Genomic DNA, 18,854 nt, shown 5'->3' with positions numbered 1-18,854 from the left:
TCCGGGAAGAAAATTGAGGAAGGATAATGAAAGGATAATTAACAAAAATTATTAGGGACTATATTTTATTTAATCTGGAATTATTGTTGTTTCGGTACATTAAGAGACACTACTTGAAAATATTCCACTTGAATGCCGTCAGTCTGAAAATAAAGGACTGGGATTTCCTAAATATTGTGCAGAAAATAAACACTCGGAAAGGACGCGGGGTGGCGCTGCAGCATTAGAAGTAGAAGAAAGCAAGCTACCAGCCTGTGCTCCTCTAGCGATGTGCTGCTTAAGAAGCAAGCAGGAAAGGAAGGCTTTTTAAGGCAGTTGCTAGGGGAAATCAGGGCCCTAGACATCTCTATTTATCCCAGGATCTGAGTGATACTGGGAGATCAGCGACAACGTGAATCCGAGCTGGGTCAAGTCGTCTGGGAAACCAGAAAGCAATGAAGGCAGGAGAGAGAATGGAATGCTTTCTGAAACAAAGGCAAGTCTTGGTATTCCTTGTTTTGCTGGGCATTAACTCAGGCTGGTTCTGAGCCTAGGCATTATTCAGTGGCTGAGGAAATGGACAGTGGCTCCTTTGTGGCCAATCTATTGAAAGACCTGGGACTGGGGGTAGATGATCTAGCTATGCGCCCCAGGGTTGTTTCTGAATTGGAAAAAAAAAATGCGTTTGCATTTTGATAGGTGGACCGAGGATTTGTTGTTAAATGAGAAACAGGACCGGGAGGAGGTGTGTGGCCTTACCGAACCCTGTGTACTACCTTTCCAGATATTACTAGACAATCCCTTGCAGTTTTTCCAGGCTGAGATACGGATTAGGGGCATAAATGATCATTACCCAGTTTTCCCAGACAAAGAAATAATTTTGAAAATTTCAGAAAGTATCACTCCCGGAACTACTTTCCAAATAAGAGTGTGCCCTGGACTTAGATGTAGGAATCAACAGTTTCCAAGTTATACAGTCAGCCCCAATTCCCACTTCCATCTTAAATTACAAGACAGTTCCAAGGGCACAATATTACCACAAGCCGGTGCTGGACAAAGCACTGGATCGAGAGGAACAGCCTGAGATCAGATTAACCCTCACAGCACGGGATGGCGAGATTCCATCCAGGTCTGGGACTGATGCGGATTAGACATCAATGATAATGCCCCCGAGTTTGCATAGCTGCACTGAGGTGCAAGTCCTGGAACACTGCCCCATTGCATTCCAGGCTGCCATCGTTTCTGCCAGAGATTTAGATATTGGAACCAATGGAGAAATATCTTATGTATTTTCGCAAGCACCTGAAGATATTTGCAAAACATTTCGAAAAAATGCAAATTCGGGAGAAATTCTTTTAATACGAGAACTGGATTTTTAATCTATACAGACCTATACATTAAATATTCAGGCGACAGATGGTGGGGGCTTTTCTGGAAGTTGTGTGGTGCTTGTTCAAGTGATGGAATCCATCACTGACCATATCAACTCTTTTCAATGAAATCCTAGAAAATCTGCGGGAGACCATAATTGCTGTATTCAGCGTTTCAGACCCTGACTCGGGACAATGGAAGGATGGCTTGCTCCATCCAAGAGGATCTTCCTTTCAATCTTAAACCCTCTGTTAAAAACTTTTATACTTTAGTCACAAACACAGCCCTGGACCGAAAAGCAAGATCCCAATATAACATCACAATCACTGTCACTGACATGGGAACACCCAAGACTGAAAACCCGAGCACAACATAACGTCAACGACAACGCCCCCGCCTTCACCCAGACCTCCTACACCCTGTGGGTCCGCGAGAACAACAGCCCCGCCCTGCACATCGGCAGCGTCAGCGCCACAGACACAGACGCGGGCGCCAACGCCCAGGTCACCTACTCGCTGCTATCCCCGCCCGACCCGCACGTGTCCCTCGCCTCCCTCGTGTCCATCAACCCCGACAACGGCCACCTCTTCGCCCTCACGTCCCTGGACTACGAGGCCCTGAGGGCCTTCGAGTTCCACGTGGGCGCCACCGACCGCGGCTCGCCCGCGCTCAGCAGCCAGGCGCTGGTGCGCGTGCTCGTGGCGGACGCCAACGACAACGCGCCCTTCGTGCTCTACCCGCTGCAGAACGCCTCGGCGCCCTGCACCGAGCTGGTGCCCAGGGCGGCCGAGCCGGGCTACCTCGTGACCAAGGTGGTGGCGGTGGACGGCGACGCGGGCCAGAACGCCTGGCTGTCGTACCAGCTGCTCAAGGCCACGGAGCCCGGGCTGTTCGGCGTGTGGGCGCACAACGGCGAGGTGCGCACGGCGCGGCTGCTGAGCGAGCGCGACGCGCCCAAGCAGCGGCTGGTGGTGCTGGTCAAGGACAACGGCGAGCCGCCGCTATCGGCCAGCGTCACGCTGCACGTGCTGCTGGTGGACGGCTTCTCGCAGCCCTACCTGCCGCCCCCAGAAGCGGAAGCGGCGGCCGCGGCGCCGGCCGACCCGCTCACCGTCTACCTGGTGGTGGCCTTGGCGTCGGTGTCGTCGCTCTTCCTCTTCTCGGTGCTGGTGTTCGTCTCGGCCGGTCGCTGCCCGGTGGCCGAAGGCCACTTCCCAGGCCACCTGGTGGACGTCAGCGGCACGGGGACCCTGTCCCAGAGCTACCAGTACGAGGTGTGCTTGACGGGAGCCTGGGGGTTAAATGAGTTTAAATTCTTGAAACCGATTCTTGCTAGTAGTCTGGTTCAAGACACTGGGCAGGAGTAGCGCAGACCTGCAATTGCAAGAATAGCCATAGGTTTCATTAACATTAGAATCAAAAAGTTTTTTGACTACGAACGTGTAGGGAAGGAGCAAATTGGTTAAGATGGCGGTGATCAGACTCACCCCCACGGCCTCTGGTTCTCACCCAGCTTTAAAAAATACCTAGTTATATTACAGCTGAGCTCATTTATAGCACTGCGCAGGCGCAATGCCCTATATACGCACCACCTGAGTTCTTGGGACAAGTCGAGTAGTTTCAGTTGCTGCTGTGTAGGCTATTAAGAGAGTAAAGCATGTCTGCCTTGAATGCACGGTGAATAAGGAATGTCTACGATTCCTTTGCCTCTTCGCAGCTTCTTCCACCTTCCCCACCCCGTTCTCACCTTGCCTACCCTGGATTCAGTGAGCTACAGCGAGACAAGTGGCTTACGCAGGATACAAGACAGAATGCTTTTTTTAAAACGAAGGCTCTTCAGTTGATACAATATTTTGTTTATATATTGATTTTGCTTTCTATTTAGTCAATCCTTGAATGTTTTCCGTTTTTCATCTGCTCCCTATCTTTTCAATCTGATCTTAATGCCTCTTTTTCTAATTGGTAATTAAAAATAAATGCATTATGTTTTAATGGTGATTCCATATAGGTTTAAAGGTAGTCATTTCAAATTCTATATCCAAAGCAATGTAGAGTTCTGAACCACCAATCTTACAACTTACCCTGTTGAATATAGTCAAATAATATTCTTTTATAATACCCCTAAAGCATCTTTGTCTGTGGTTAATGAAATGTATAGATAAAAGTCTGTTTTCTTTAAAATGTATTATTTTAAAGTGTATGTCTTCCAGAGGCTTAGTAATCAAAACTTATAATTTTCTGTTTTGACAATTGCAATTAGTATTTCAATATTACATATGCTTATAGTGGACAGAAATGAACAAAAGTATGGGTTAATAAGGCAGAGTATGTTTTTGCCTAAAGTGTTTATTTATGATGGATGACAGAAAAAATTCAACCTAAGGCATTGTGAACAACTGATTGTGCTTTCCCATTTGGTGTAAAAACGTTATTTAGTAAGGCATTTGGTGGGAAGACAATTTGTTTTGTAACTTTTGAGATGTAAATATTATCAACCTGAGGGCCATTTTTAAAAACTTATTTTAATTGGAGGCTAATTACCTTACAATACAGAAGAACTGTACAAAAAAGATCTTCACGACCAAGATAATCATGATGATGTGATCACTCACCTAGAGCCAGACATCCTGAAATGTGAAGTCAAGTGGGCCTTAGGAAGGATTACTCTGAACAAAACTAGTGGAGGTGATGGAATTCCAGTAGAGCTATTTCAAATCCTGAAAGATGCTGTGAAAGTGCTGCACTCAATATGCCAGCAATTTTGGAAAACTCAGCAGTGGCCACAGGACTGGAAAAGGTCAGTTTTCATTCTAATCCCAAAGAAAGGCAATGCCAAAGAATGCTCAAACTACCGCACAATTGCACTCATCTCACATGCTAGTAAAGTAATGCTTAAAATTCTCCAAGCCAGGCTTCAGCAATACGTGAACTGTGACCTTCCAGATGTTCAAGCTGGTTTTAGAAAAGGCAGAGGAACCAGAGATCAAATTGCCAACATCCGCTGGATCATGGAAAAAGCAAGAGAGTTCCAGAAAAACATCTATTTCTTTATTGACTATGCCAAAACCTTTGACTGTGTGGATCACAATAAACTGTGGGAAATTCTGAAAGAGATGGGAATACCAGACCACCTGACCTGCCTCTTGAGAAACCTATATGCAGGTCAGGAAGCAACAGTTAGAACTGGACATGAAACAACAGAGTGGTTCCAAATAGGAAAAGGAGTATGTCAAGGCTGTATATTGTCACCCTGATTACTTAACTTATATACAGAGTACATCATGAGAAACGCTGGGCTGGAAGAAGCACAAGCTGGAATCAAGATTGCCAGGAGAAATATCAATAACTTCAAATATGCAGATGACACCACCCTTATGGCAGAAAGTGAAGAGGAACTAAAAAGCCTCTTGAAAGAGGAGAGTGAAAAAGTTGGCTTAAAGCTCAACATTCAGAAAACTAAGATAATGGCATCTGGTCCCATCACTTCATGGGAAATAGATGGGGGAACAGTGTCAGACTTTATTTTTCTGGGCTCCAAAATCACTGCAGATGGTGACTGCAGCCATGAAATTAAAAGACGCTTACTCCTTGGAAGGAAAGTTATGACCAACCTAGACAGCATATTGAAGAGCAGAGACATTACTTTGCCAACAAAGGCCCATCTAGTCAAGGCTGTGGTTTTTCCAGTGGTCATGTATGGATGTGAGAGTTGGACTGTGAAGAAGGCTGAGCACCGAAGAATTGATGCTTTTGAACCAGTGTTGGAGAAGACTCTTGAGAGTCCCTTGGACTGCAAAGAGATCCAACCATCCATTCTAAAGATCAGCCCTGGGTGTTCTGTGGAAGGAATGATGTGAAAGCTGAAACTCCAGTATTTTGGCCACCTCATGTGAAGAGTTGACTCATTGGAAAAGACTCTGATGCTGGGAGGGATTGGGGGCAGGAAGAAAAGGGGACGACAGAGGATGAGATGGATGGATGGCATCACTGACTCAATGGACATGAGTTTGAGTGAACTCCAGGAGATGGTGAGTGACAGGGAGGCCTGGTATGCTGCAATTCATGGGGTCGCAGAGTCGGACACAACTGAGCAACTGAACTGAACTGACTGTGGTGGTATTTTCCATACAATGACTGAATCAGCCACAGGTGTACATGTATCCCTCCCATCCTGACCTCCCTCCCAACCTCCCTCCCCATCCCATCCCTCTGGGTTGTCCCAGTGCACCAGCTTTGAGTGCCCTGTTTCATGCATGGAACTTGGACTGGTGATCTATTTCACATATGGCAATATACACATATGGTAATGTTAATCTCTCAAATCATCCCACCCTTGCCTTGTCCTACAGAGTTCAAAAGTCTGTTCTTTATATGTTTCTTTTGCTGACTCACATACAGGGTGGTGGTTACCATCTTTCTAAATTCCATATATACGTGTTAATATACTGTATTAGTGTTTTTCTGACTTACTTCACTCTGTTTAATAGGCTCCAGTTTCATCCACCTCATTAGAACTGATTCAAATGTGTTCTTTTTAATAGCTGAGTAATACTCCATTGTGTATATGTACCACAGCTTTCAGGAAGTACATGTATACACATTAAGTGCTTTATAGTAAAAGTGATGTTCCATCCAATCCTACTTTTTAAAAAATTAATATGTATTTGGCGTTTATATGGTTATATATTAAGGAAATATTTTCTTGTTTCCTCTCTCAGTTCCCTTTTTCTGATTTGAACCTGACATGATCCTTCTAGGATAAACACTGCCCATCTACATCAGCATTCTACAATAGTTCCTGTAGAGTAATAAAAAGATTAGAAGAATGGAAAGTTCTAATGAAAGAGAAATATCCCTATGAAAGTCTAAATTAGCTAAGACTAAAATCTGGAAACAACCAAACACCAAATTTTATGTCTCTTTTGAATGAAATAGAAAAAACTTATTTTTATGTAACAAAATATTTATTCCCCAATTAAAGAATCTGATTAGGAAAATAAAAAATTTCTCCTCCTGGACATTTTCTTATCCAGAACTGTAGAACTTACCAGGAATTGAATATTCATGATTAGAAGAAAGAAGTTTCTCAAAGATTTTGAAAATTCTAAAAAGAGAGAATGTTAACTAGATGTTAACTCACTCATGATCATTTGCAATATGCACAAATAGCAAATTATGTCACATCTGAAACTAATGTGTTATATTTCAATTACAGCTCAAAATAAAAAACCCTAATGACATGTCTTCAATCATGTAAAGTTATAACCACATTAAAATGGTGTTATATAACTGAGAATCAGATACATGAATCCTTAATAATCAGAGGAAAGGTAGTATTTCCCTTCACTCATTAAATACTTTATACAGATGTCTGGATCAGGCTCCTTGCTCAGATTTTTTTTTTTATTCTTTCATAATCTGAGTTTTCATGAAGATTAGAGAAAAGGTAATTTTGATCAAACTTCTCTTTATTTGGCTGGCTTAGTCTCAGGTCATGTCAGATCCAGGGAAGTTTTCAACTGTGGAAGATAGGGAGGCCCATTGTTTTTTAGCAAACATGGTATATGATTTGGGTCTCAAGTTGTAGAGACTATATAACTGAGGAATTATTTAGATTCTGAAATAATAAGCATAGATGCCTAATAATATTTTAGGTGATGGGTGCACTGAATTCACATATTGTTGAGAAAGTGATTAGAATTTAGTAAAGCCTTCAGAAAAGATCATGTGGGCTACATTTGAAGATAGTTAACAATTATACCTTACTGTTGATTCAAATTGCTTTTATTTCTTGGCTACTGGGAACCTTTTTACCCTTTGAGGAAAACTTTCAGAAATTTCTTTATCTGGATATTTTATTAAGTACATGACAGAAGGTACTATATGTATAATACTATCATTACTACTTTTTGGAATCTCCTAAAGTGAAAGTCTGTGTGTGTGTGTGTACGCAGTTGTGTCTTTTTGTGACATCATGCACTGTAGCCCGCCAGGCTCCTCTGTCCATGGAATTTTCCAGGCAAAAATACTGAGTTGGGTTGCAATTTCCTACTCCAGGGGCTCTTCGAAACCAGAGATCAAACCCATGTCTCTTGTGTCCCCTGTGCTGGCAGATTCTTTTCCTCTGTACCACCTGGGAAGCCCAAGTGAAAGTCTGGCACAAGGTAAAAGTGATGACTTTCTACAAAATTTTTCTAGAATTTTCTTCTAAGAGGATGGAAAAATTTATTAGTGAATTATTTCCAGATTGATCTCTTACTGATATTCTAGTTTTTTTTAACACTGAAAAGCAAAGAGATGAACTTTAAACTTTTATGTAGTTATTAAAAGACTATATTCAAATATCACTCATTAAAACTAGTGAAGTAACTTACTGTACTTTTAATAAATCTTCCTGAATCCTTAAATATGGCTTCCTTGTAAATGAGGACTTTATAAAGTGACAGTTTTAACAAATACATCCCACTACTCCATTTTTCTTTTTAGACTTACATATTTTAAAGCTGGCAACATATTAGTCATAGTTCAGAGTTATTTCTATGTCTGATCCTCATATTCTTTGCCAATAGCTTAGTTGATGATAGATTTTAAAATGTAAACTAATTTTCCTTCTCTTCTAGAATTTGGTATTCAAAACTGTTGATGAAGAGTATATCACTCTAGTTTGCATTCTTTTATCTGTAAACTCCTTTAAGATTTTTTCTTTATTCTTGATATTTTCATAATTTGCTAGACCCAAACCTAAGATTGACCCAGTATACTGAATTTTTAAAGTAACTATAGTTTTTTTCCCCCAGAATTTCTATCTGACAGGTTTTTACAACAAATTGTTATTTTTTTTTACAATTACCACTTCTTTCTTTTTTGTTGAAAGAAATTAAATATCTTTTACTTTGAAGTTCTTTCCATATTGTTCCACTCTCTGTTTCTTATATGTACCTTCTTTTATTTAAGTTTGTTTTTCACACTGTTTTTCTTTGTTAGTTGGTGATATTTTATTGAGAATTTGCGTTCTATTGGAGGGCTCCTCTATACCAGTACTACTTTTGGAGGCTCAGGTGGTTATAGCCTCAGGCTCTACAAATGAAAGCCTCAATTAAAAAGCTTAGCTCAACTCTGTGACATGGGTGGAAGTTCTGGGTCAACACTTAATGATGTGTTTGAGTTGAGCCCCCGTCTCCCTTGGGTGGTACTGCTCTGCATTTGCTCTATGAAGCAAAATCTTAGGGACTGTCACCCTCTGCTTCTTGGCTGTCGTGGGGTCTGATAAGATGATAGACATGAGAACTCATGGAGATATCATTTACTTTTCAATCTTCAGAGTGTGCTGATATAGAGTAAAGCTGATTTTGAGGAAAATGAGTTGTAACTGAAGTAATTGATACATCAGAATTACCTACAGGGGGAAAACATGGTCTTGATTAATATGCATTTAACAGTGCTACCCATGGTGGTCCTGGATGGTGCACACAGCTTGCTAGATGACAAAACCCATTGCTGAGCAATCTTATATTGTGTACTCAGTTGGTACCAGGTAGAACAAGGTAGAATTCTAGATGGTGAGTTGAGCTAGAACTCATGAATATATTATCAATGATTCAAAGATTTAAAGTACTTAATATTTAGCATGTGGACCAACAACCTGGAAGTATGGAGTACCGAGCCATAACTAGGATCCTAAGAAAACAGACACAGCAAGGCACAAGCCACCTTGTGAAGAAGCCACCTTCTATTTGGCATAGTCAGGCTTACCCATCTAGGACCTATCCCAGCCCTACCTTCTCTTCCTTTAACTACCTATAGAAGTTTACTCCAGTCAACACATGTTCTACTCTCTTGATCACTGATTTGACTTAGCCATCTTCCTCTCAATTCTCTTTGCTCCTATTCAATGATGCTGAAATGTAGAGGATGAACACGGAGCCTTCAGTGAATTGCTGCTCATAAGGCCATCTTCTGAGCATTCTGGACGTATCAACATCACTGGGACTTAGTTCCAGAATTATTAATATGAGAAGTTTCTGACTTAAATATCAGAGGTAAATGGGTTCACATTTTTGAAGTCAATCATTTCCAACTAATATGGGCTGTCCATGAGGAAAGACTTTGATGAAAACTCCTAGAAAGATTAGAGGTTTATCAAAAATTAAAACTGTCTTCTCTAAATATTGTCATTTTGAGTTTTTTCCCCCTAAATGGGGAAATGGAGTTCTTTCTCCTGAAGTTTTCATTTTATTCAACAAGATTTAGTCAGTAATTTAAAAACCTTCCACAAAGAAAAAGCCCAGGACCAGATGGCTTCACTGGTGAATCCTACTGAACATTTATAGAATTAACACCAATCCTTCACAAACTTGTAATTTTTTTTAAAAAAGGAGCAGGGATCACTTCCAAATTAATTCTATGAGGTCAGCACCAGACAAAGATAATACAAGAAAATTAAATACCAATATCCTGTGTAAATATAGATGCAAAAAATCCTCAACAAAATATTAGCAAACTGACTCCAGCAATACGTAAAAAGGATTATACACCATAATCAAGTGGGATTTTGAAATGATGGTTGAAAAACACTCATGAAACTAAATAATAGGAACCATCCTCTAGGTGATAAACTGCAACTATAAAAGTCTAACTTCACATGTAATGGAGAAAGACTGAAAGCTTTCTCTCTAAGACCAGAAACAAAACAAGGCTGTTCCTGCCAACTGTTTCGATTTAACATTGTACTGGAAGTTCTAGCCAGATCAATGTGACAAGAAATGAAATTATTCCAATTGGAAATGAAGTACAAGTATCTCTGCAGGTGACATGATCACACATATAGAAAATTAAGTAATCCACACACAAAAAACCACTAAAATTAGTAGATGCATTCAGCAAAGGATACAAGATCAATATACAAAAATCAATAGTATTTCTATACACTAGCACTGGACAGGCCAGAATGAAATGAGAAAAGCAATTCCATTTACAATAGCATCAGAAATAGTAAAATACTTAGAAATAAATTTAATAAGTTCAAGACTTGTATGCCAAATACTACAAAACATCAATGAAAGAAATTAAGGAAAATATAAGTAAATGGAAAATGTTCATGAGTTGGAAGATTTACATTGTTAAGATGGTAAATGTGCCCAAATTGGTTTACAGATTCACCTGAATCCGTATCAACAATCCAGCAGGTTTTTTTTTGTGTGTGTGTGTAAAAATTGGAAAACTGAAGGTAAAATTCACTTGGAAATCAAGGGACCCAGAATAGCCAAAACAATCCTGGAAAATAACAACAAAATGGAGGGGCTCCCCAAAACTGACAAATATTAGAATACTTTGATACATTAAACATACAAACACTGTTTTTAATTTAGTATGTAATACAAGGAATTATTGGTAATTATATTGGATTTCATCACAAATTTCTAAGGCCAAACACTCTAATTATTCAAATATCTCATTTATAAATTTGCATTTCAATTAGTGTGATTTTTGAAAACATCTTTTAGGTTTAGTTTGGAAGGATAGCAGATACTAAATTTTAGTTTGCTATCACCTGTGAGCAGTATTGTTTGCTTTACAGTTATTTTACTTGAATGGGAAGCTGATGTATCTAATTTATCTATGTATGTAATAGAAAATTTCAAAAGATAATTCCTTTTACAAGAATTTTCTAGTAAAATCCACAAACCATTTATAATAATCCATTATTCCATTATCACTGGGTTTCCCAGGTGGCTCAGTGGTAAAGAATCCGCCTACCAGTGCAGGAGATGCAACAACCACAAGCTTGATCTCTGGTTTGGGAAGATCCCCTGGAGAAGGAAATGGCAACCCACTCCAGTTTTTTTGCCTGGAAAATTCCATGGACAGAGGAGCTTGGCAGGTTACAGTCCATGGAGTCACAAATGGTCAGACACAACTGAGTGACTAAGCACACACGTGCTCACACACACACATTATCAATGCTAGCTTAATATTTAGAAGTAATACTATTTGAGGAATACTATTTTAGGAATCAGTGAACTAAATGGACCAAAATGGGTGAATTTAATTCGGATTACCATTATATCTACTACTGTGGGCAAGAATCCGTTAGAAGAAATGGAGTAGCCCTCATAGTCAACAAAAGAGTCTGAAATGCAGTACTTGGGTATAATCTGAAAAATGACAGAATGATCTCTGTTTGTTTCTAAGGCAAACCATTCAGTATTACAATAATCCAAGCCTATGCCCCAACCACTAATGCCAAAGAAGATGAAGTTAAAGGGTTCTATGAAGACCTACAAGACCTTCTAGAACCAACGTCCAAAGAAGATGTCCTTTTCATCATATAGGGACTGGAATGCAAAACTAGGAAGTCAAGAGATACCTGGAGTAACAGCCAAGTTTGGCCTTGGAATGAAGCAGGGCAAAGGCTAACAGAGTCCTGCCAAGAGAACGCACTGGTCACAGCCAACCCCCTCCTTCAACAACAAAAGAGACGACTCTATACAGACATCACCAAATGGTCAATACCAAAATCAGACTGATTATATTCTTTGCAGATAAAGAGGAAGACGCTCTATACAGTCAGCAAAAACAAGACAGGGAGCTGACTGTGGCTCAGATCATGAACTCCTCATTGCCAAATTCAGACTCAAATTGAAGAAAGTAGGGAAAACCACTAGACCATTCAGGTATGACCTAAATCAAATCCCTTATGATTATACAGTGGAAATGAGAAATAGATTCAAGGGATTAGATCTGATAGATGGAGTGCCTGAAGAACTATGGATGGAGGTTTGTAATATTGTACAGGAGGTGGTGATCAAAACCATCCCCAAGAAAAATAATGCAAAAGGCAAAATGGTTGTCTAAGGAGGCCTTACAAATAGCTGAAAAAAGAAGAGAAACAAAAGGCAAAGGAGAAAAGGAAAGATACCTACCTGAATGCAGAGTTCCAAAGAATAGCAAGGACAAATAATTAAGACTTCCTAAGTGAGAGATGTAAAGAAATAGAGGAAAACAATAGAATGGGAAAGACTAGAGATCTCTTCAAGAAAATGAGAGGGAACATTTCATGCAAAGATGGGCACAATAAAGGACAGAAACAGTATGGACCTAACAGAAGCAGAGGATATTAAGAAGAGGTGGCAAGAATACACAGAAGAACTAAACAAAAATGACCCAGATAACCACGGGTGTGATCATCACTCAACTACAGCCAGACATCCTGGAGTGTGAAGTCAAATGGGCCTTAGGAAGCATCACTACGAACAAAGCTAGTGGAGGTGACGGAATTCCAGTAGAGCTATTTCAAATCCTAAAAGATGATGCTGTGAAAGTGCTGCACTGAATATGCCAACAAATTTGGAAAACTCAGCAGTGGCCACAGGACTGGAAAAGGTCAGTTTTCATTCCAATCTCAAAGGCAATGCCAAAGAATGTTTAAACTACTGCACAATTGCACTCATCTCACATGCTAGCAAAGTAATGCTCAAAATTCTCCAAACTAGGCTTCAACAGTATGTGATGTGAACCGAGAACTTCCAAATGTTCAAGCTGGTTTTAGAAAAGGCAGAGGAACCAGAGATCAAATTGCCAACATCCGTTGGATCATGGAAAGAGCAAGAGAGTTCCAGAAAAACATCTGCTTTATTGACTATGCCAAAGCCTTTGTATAGATCACAACAAACTCTGGAAAACTCTTAAAGAGATGGAAATACCAGACCACATTACCTGCCTCCTAAGAAATCTTTATGCAGGGCAAGAAGCAACAGTTAGAACTGACATGGAACAATGGACTGGTTCAAAATTGGGAAAAAGAGTATGTCAAGGCTGTATATTGTCACCCTGCTTATTTAAGTTATATGCAGAGTACATCATGTGAAATCCCGGGCTGGATAAAGCACAAGCCAGAGTCAAGATTGCTGGGAGAAATATCAATAACCTCAGATATGCAGATGACACCACCCTTATGGCAGAAAGTGAAGAGGAACTAAAGCGCCTCTTGACGAAAGCAAAGAGGAGTGAAAAAGCTGGCCTAAAACTCAACATTCAAAAAATGAAGATCATGGCATCTGGTCCCATCACTTCATGGCAAATAGATGGGGAAACAATGGAAACAGTGAGAGACTTTAATTTCTTGGGCTCCAAAATCACTGCAGATGGTGACTGAAGCCATGAAAGTAAAAGATGTTTGCTCCTTGGAAGAAAGGCTATGACCAACCTAGACAGCATATAAAAAAGCTGAGACGTTACTTTGCCAACAAAGGTCCATCCAGTCAAAGCTATGGTTTTTCCAGTAGTCATGTATGGATGTGAGTCATGTATGGAGCTGGACCATAAAGAAAGCTGAGTGCCGAAGAACTGATGATTTCTAACTGTGGTGTTGGAGAAGACTCTTGAGAGTCCCTTGGACTGTAAGGAGATCAAACTGGTCAATCCTAAAGGAAATTGTCCTAAATATTCAATGGAAAGAATAATACTAAAGCTGAAGCTCCAATACTTTGGCCATATGATGAGAAGAACTGATCCACTGGAAAAGACCCTGAGGCTGGGAAAGATTGAAGGCAGGAGGAGAAAGGGGACGACAGAGGATGAGATGGTTGGATGCCATCACTGACTCGATGGACATGAGTTTGAGCATGCTCTGGGAGTTGGTGATGTACTGGGAAGCCTGGCGTGCTGCAGTCCATGGGGTTGCAAAGAGTCAGACATGACTGAGCGACTGAACTGAACTGAACTCAAGTGTGATTTTAGTAACTAAAATTACTAGTTAAAATATCTATTTCACCAATTTACCTCTCCTCTCAACAATTAATGTTTAATATACCTCTGTACTTTACCCCTTCAATTTACAAACAAGAGTCATCATAAAGTTTAAAATACATTCTCTTGTTAAAAAAAAATAAGTGAAACTATTCAAAACTTCAAAGTTTGTGTTCAGCATTTGAACTTTAGGACTTTTTGTATTCAAATTCCTTTAAAATGATTTTTATCTTTGCTTCAATGATATTTAAAAGTTCCTGCCTGTATTTTACAATGGAGGAGTTAAAACTGGTATTTAATTGCCAGAGTATCCCTCTAACTCTTCTATCTCTCCTCTTTGTGTATTCAAAATGGGAAAAAATGTTTTAAATATTGTGCTCCAGAGCGGGCAACCAATTGTATAAGTTGTATGAATCCTTCAGAATGGATAATGCAGCTTTCCTGACTGGAATGGTTTTGCAGGTGATCGTTCTCTTTATCATTAATGCCTCTTCCATGCAGATATAATAATTTTTTCTGATTAAGTTTGACAAAATAATCCATGACTCCATGCTAGACTGTCATCTTAGACCACCTTTCTTGATTTTAACTTTACACTTGGATAACATTTCAAAAGACCTATGAATAAGTATTTTTCCATTTAAGGCTACAAGGAATTCATTATTCATGTGATTCTTAGTTTTTTAAAATCTAATCTCAACAAAACACTCTTAGTTTCCCTTCAAATTTCTAAGTTTTGTAAACACCTCTTTTTGCTGATACCTGTCTCTCAAAAGAGAAAACCATTTAAAAGATTCTTATATGAACTGAAAATCTGAATACAGATATATTTCACCTATGATATCCATCTACCCAAGGCAAGGCTGAAGTTTGGATCTAAATTATATAAAAAGTTGTTCACTTCTCCAATTCCACTTAGGTAGATCAGAGAATGGATTCTGGAGCCATACTGTAGCAATTTGAATCCTAGCACTGCCACTTCAAACGGTGTGTGACTATGGGAAGGTTACTAAGCTTCTGTATCTTCAATTTCTATAAAATATGCCTAGTAAGAATGCCCACATTATAGGGTTGTTTGGGGGGATAAAATGAGTTAATGGATATAAAACATTTAGAACATTATCTGACATGTAGTAACACACATAGCTATTAATATTACCTAGATTTCATTTGTGTTGAATTGACAAAAGAAACCAAAAAAGCTAATTTGCAACACTATTTCTTTGTCAACATCTAGGAATAAGTAAACAAAATCTAGTTTGAATTTTGTCCTGAACTCTTTTAACTTGAATCGAACTAAAACTCTGCTACTACTATTACTACTACTAAGTCACTTCAGTTGTGCCCGACTCTGTGTGACCGCATAGACGGCAGCCCACCAGACTCTGCCGTCCCTGGGATTCTCCAGGCTACTATAGTATAAAACAATGTTTTGTTTTGTTCAGGAAATCTGCTTTCCATTTATATCTAAAAGAATATTCTTTTTTTCTGTATGTTTATTTTTTCTTTTCACTTCATGTTGATATGGACATGAGTTTGAGCAAACTTTGGGAGATAGTAAAGGACAGGGAAGCCTGGCATGCTGTAGTCCATGGGGTTGCAAAGAGTTGGACGTGACTTAGTGATTGAAGAACAACAACAATGTTGATATATATATTTCTCTGATTTGCCTTAAATGTGGAAGAAAATTCTAAACTATATTAATAGTATAATTATTATTATTGCTATATCTCTTACAATAGGAATTAACAGAACTAGAAAAATGTAAATTTAGTTGAGCAGTACTTAGCAAGTATTATACTCTCATCTCTTAAGAATTCTGTTTTCAGTGTCAGACATGTTCATGACTGAATGGATGATGTGACAATAATTTTCTAATATAGGTAGAAACACAGTGATTAGAGTGGATTAATTAATTTACCCAATTGACATTTACTGAATGACTACTATTGGCCAGGTTTCTTTCAAAAATAATTTTTCCTGAAATTTTCTTGGCAGTCCAGTGTTAAGACTCAACATTTCCACTGCATGAGGCATAGATTCAATCCATGGTTGGGGTACTAAGATGCTGCATGGGGCCAAAAAATTTATTTCCCTAATACTTTCTATCATAAGAACTTAAGATTACTGACATGCTTTTAAAATAATGCATTCAATGTGAATTGTAATTTATGAACTTAGTTAAATTACAAGATATTTAAGGAGGAGAAATCCTAAATAAATGGTACTCCATTCCATATACTAATTGTAAACAGTAAACTGGTTAACTGTGTCTCAGTTAACTTACTGTATCAGAGAAATGAGGATGGTTGCACACTGTGCTGAAATCCATTTTATAAACAAGTCTTTCCTCTTCACCACCTATGAGTAGACAAAGCTTGAGGCACCCACCCTTTGTTCACAGATTAAAATGTTTCAAATCATAGCTCCCTGTCTTCTGCAAATTGGGTAGTCAAGGAATATGATATCTAGGAAACAAAGGGTCAGCGTGGTGAGAAGCAAACTCATAAATTATAGATATCTATTGAGCTAAATCATCTTAAAGCCTTTTTCTTAATAAAATTCTATGATTTTCACTTACTCAATTTTGGCTTGATATTATCCTGATAATAGTCACGCAGAATAATTAAGTCTTATCATCCTTTGAGTTTCTGTTTATCTATAAAAATCCTTTCATTTTCTTTATGCGTCTAAGAATCTGTTTCTAATACTATCTGACCTCCCTAATATTTTAATGTGGGTTCACATTATAAAAGGACTTATATTAAGGCAAGATGCCACTTTATTCAACTGTATTATCATTTGCACACCAGTGTAAAAAAATAGAACCTTTCCTTTGAAAAAGTCTGCCTGAGACCAGGTGGTACACAGCACTCTGTAACAAACTTTCTGCATCATCATAAATTTCTCACATATATAAACAGATATAACTATTATGGATTGTAATTTTATAAGAGTTTATCTCCCCTGGTTAGATTATGGCAAAGGGTAAATGGAGTTCTTTAAGTTCTACTGTAAAGGGTATAGGCAGATGGAGATAGTCCCTTGCTTTGTGCTCACAATTATTATAGCTCACGCAATGTAATGGAATAACTTATACATTAAGTCATTTAATGGAATACTTGAAAAAGTCCTTTACACTTTTTGAAATGGCTTAATTTGGACAGTTCCAAAATAGGCTGCGTTAAGAATGTTAGTTTATCGATCGGGACGCAGGGTGGCGCTGCCGGCTAAGATTGTGAATAAAGAGCCCTAGAAAGCTCACGTATTCCTTTGCTGCAAGACGGAACCACCACCACAAGTAAGCTCTGCCAGCAGTACTGGGTTACCAACGAATCTGGGCAGCAATATTCTAAACGAATTTAAGATTACAAGTGACTCTGTGAGGATTCTATCAAGCAAGAAAATTTAACACCTCTGGTCTTTTTCTGGTTGCTGAAGGGGGACTGGATGTAAGCACCCTGGCTCCAACATGGAGACGCTAGAGAGAAATCAACACAACAGGCAAGTGACGACCTTTATTTTGATGGTATACTTGTCTCAGGCTAACCCTGAGCCTATTCGTTATTCTGTTCTGGAAGAAACGGAGAGCGGCTCCTTTATAGCCCATTTAACCAAGGACCTGGGCCTGGGAATTGGGGAGCTGAACGCACGGTCGGCTCGGGTGGTTTGTGACGATGATAAGCAGCGCTTGCTGCTGGATCGTCAGACTGGAGATTTGCTTTTGAGGGAGAAACTAGACCGGGAAGACATATGTGGCTCCGATGAACCCTGTGTGCTGCATTTCCAAGTGTTCCTGGAAACTCCAGTGCAATTTTTTGAAGGAGAATTATTAATACAGGACATAAATGACCACTCCCCAGTATTCCCGAATAGGGAAATGCTTTTGAAAATACCGGAAAACAGCCAGCCAGGGACTGTATTTCCGTTGAAATTAGCTCAGGATTTGGATGTGGGTAGCAACGGTCTTCAAAAATACACAATCAACGCCAATTCTCATTTTCACGTTCTCACTCGAAATCATAGTGATGGCAAGAAACATCCAGATTTGGTACAGGACAAAGTGCTGGATCGAGAGGAGCAGTCAGAGTTCAGCTTAACCCTAATGGCGCTGGATGGTGGGTCTCCACCTAGGTCCGGCACCAGCATGGTGAGAATCCTGATCATGGACGTCAATGACAATGCTCCCGAGTTTGTGCACACTCCATATGAGGTGCAGGTTCTGGAAAACAGCCCCCTAAATTCCCTAATACTTACAGTTTTAGCTAGGGATGTAGATGCTGGAAACTTTGGGACTGTTTCCTATAGCTTGTTCCAAGCCTCAGAGGAAATTAAACAAACTTTTTCAATAAATGAAGTCACAGGAGAAATCCGATTGACAAAGAAACTGGATTTTGAACAAATCAAATCTTACCACGTGGAAACTGAGGCTACAGATGGAGGAGGCCTTTCTGGGAAAGGCACTGTAGTCATAGAGGTGGTAGATGTGAACGACAACGCCCCTGAACTTACCATATCTTCACTCATCAGCTCCATCCCAGAAAATGCCCCGGAGACCGTCGTCTCTATCTTCCGAATTCGAGATAGAGACTCCGGAGACAATGGAAAGATGATTTGCTCTATTCCAGACAATCTGCCATTCATTTTAAGACCGACTTTCAAGAATTTCTACACCCTGGTAACCGATAGCCCTCTTGACAGAGAAAGTCAAGCCGAGTACAACATCACCATCACGGTCACAGACATGGGAACCCCCA

At 39.5% G+C, this 18,854-nt stretch overlaps 1 protein-coding gene and 1 pseudogene across 1 annotated transcript in view; both read left to right on the top strand.

Moving 5' to 3' along the window:
• The first annotated feature begins 434 nt into the window (after positions 1 to 434).
• On the top strand, positions 435 to 2,717 carry LOC120863548 (annotated as a pseudogene).
• A 14,684-nt stretch (positions 2,718 to 17,401) lies between these two features.
• LOC120864478 (protocadherin beta-4-like) overlaps positions 17,402 to 18,854 on the top strand; it is a 4,616-nt gene continuing 3,163 nt past the window's right edge. Inside the window, exon 1 of the mRNA XM_040241552.1 lies at positions 17,402 to 18,854. Within this exon, the coding sequence (XP_040097486.1) occupies positions 17,570 to 18,854 (1,285 nt within the window). The 5' untranslated portion in view covers positions 17,402 to 17,569.

Source organism: Oryx dammah, unplaced genomic scaffold (genome assembly GCF_014754425.2).
Source record: "Oryx dammah isolate SB20612 unplaced genomic scaffold, SCBI_Odam_1.1 HiC_scaffold_5, whole genome shotgun sequence".
Taxonomy (NCBI): domain Eukaryota; kingdom Metazoa; phylum Chordata; class Mammalia; order Artiodactyla; family Bovidae; genus Oryx; species Oryx dammah.
Note: the sequence above shows the minus strand (reverse complement) of the source record. Positions and strands in the feature narration are given on the sequence as shown.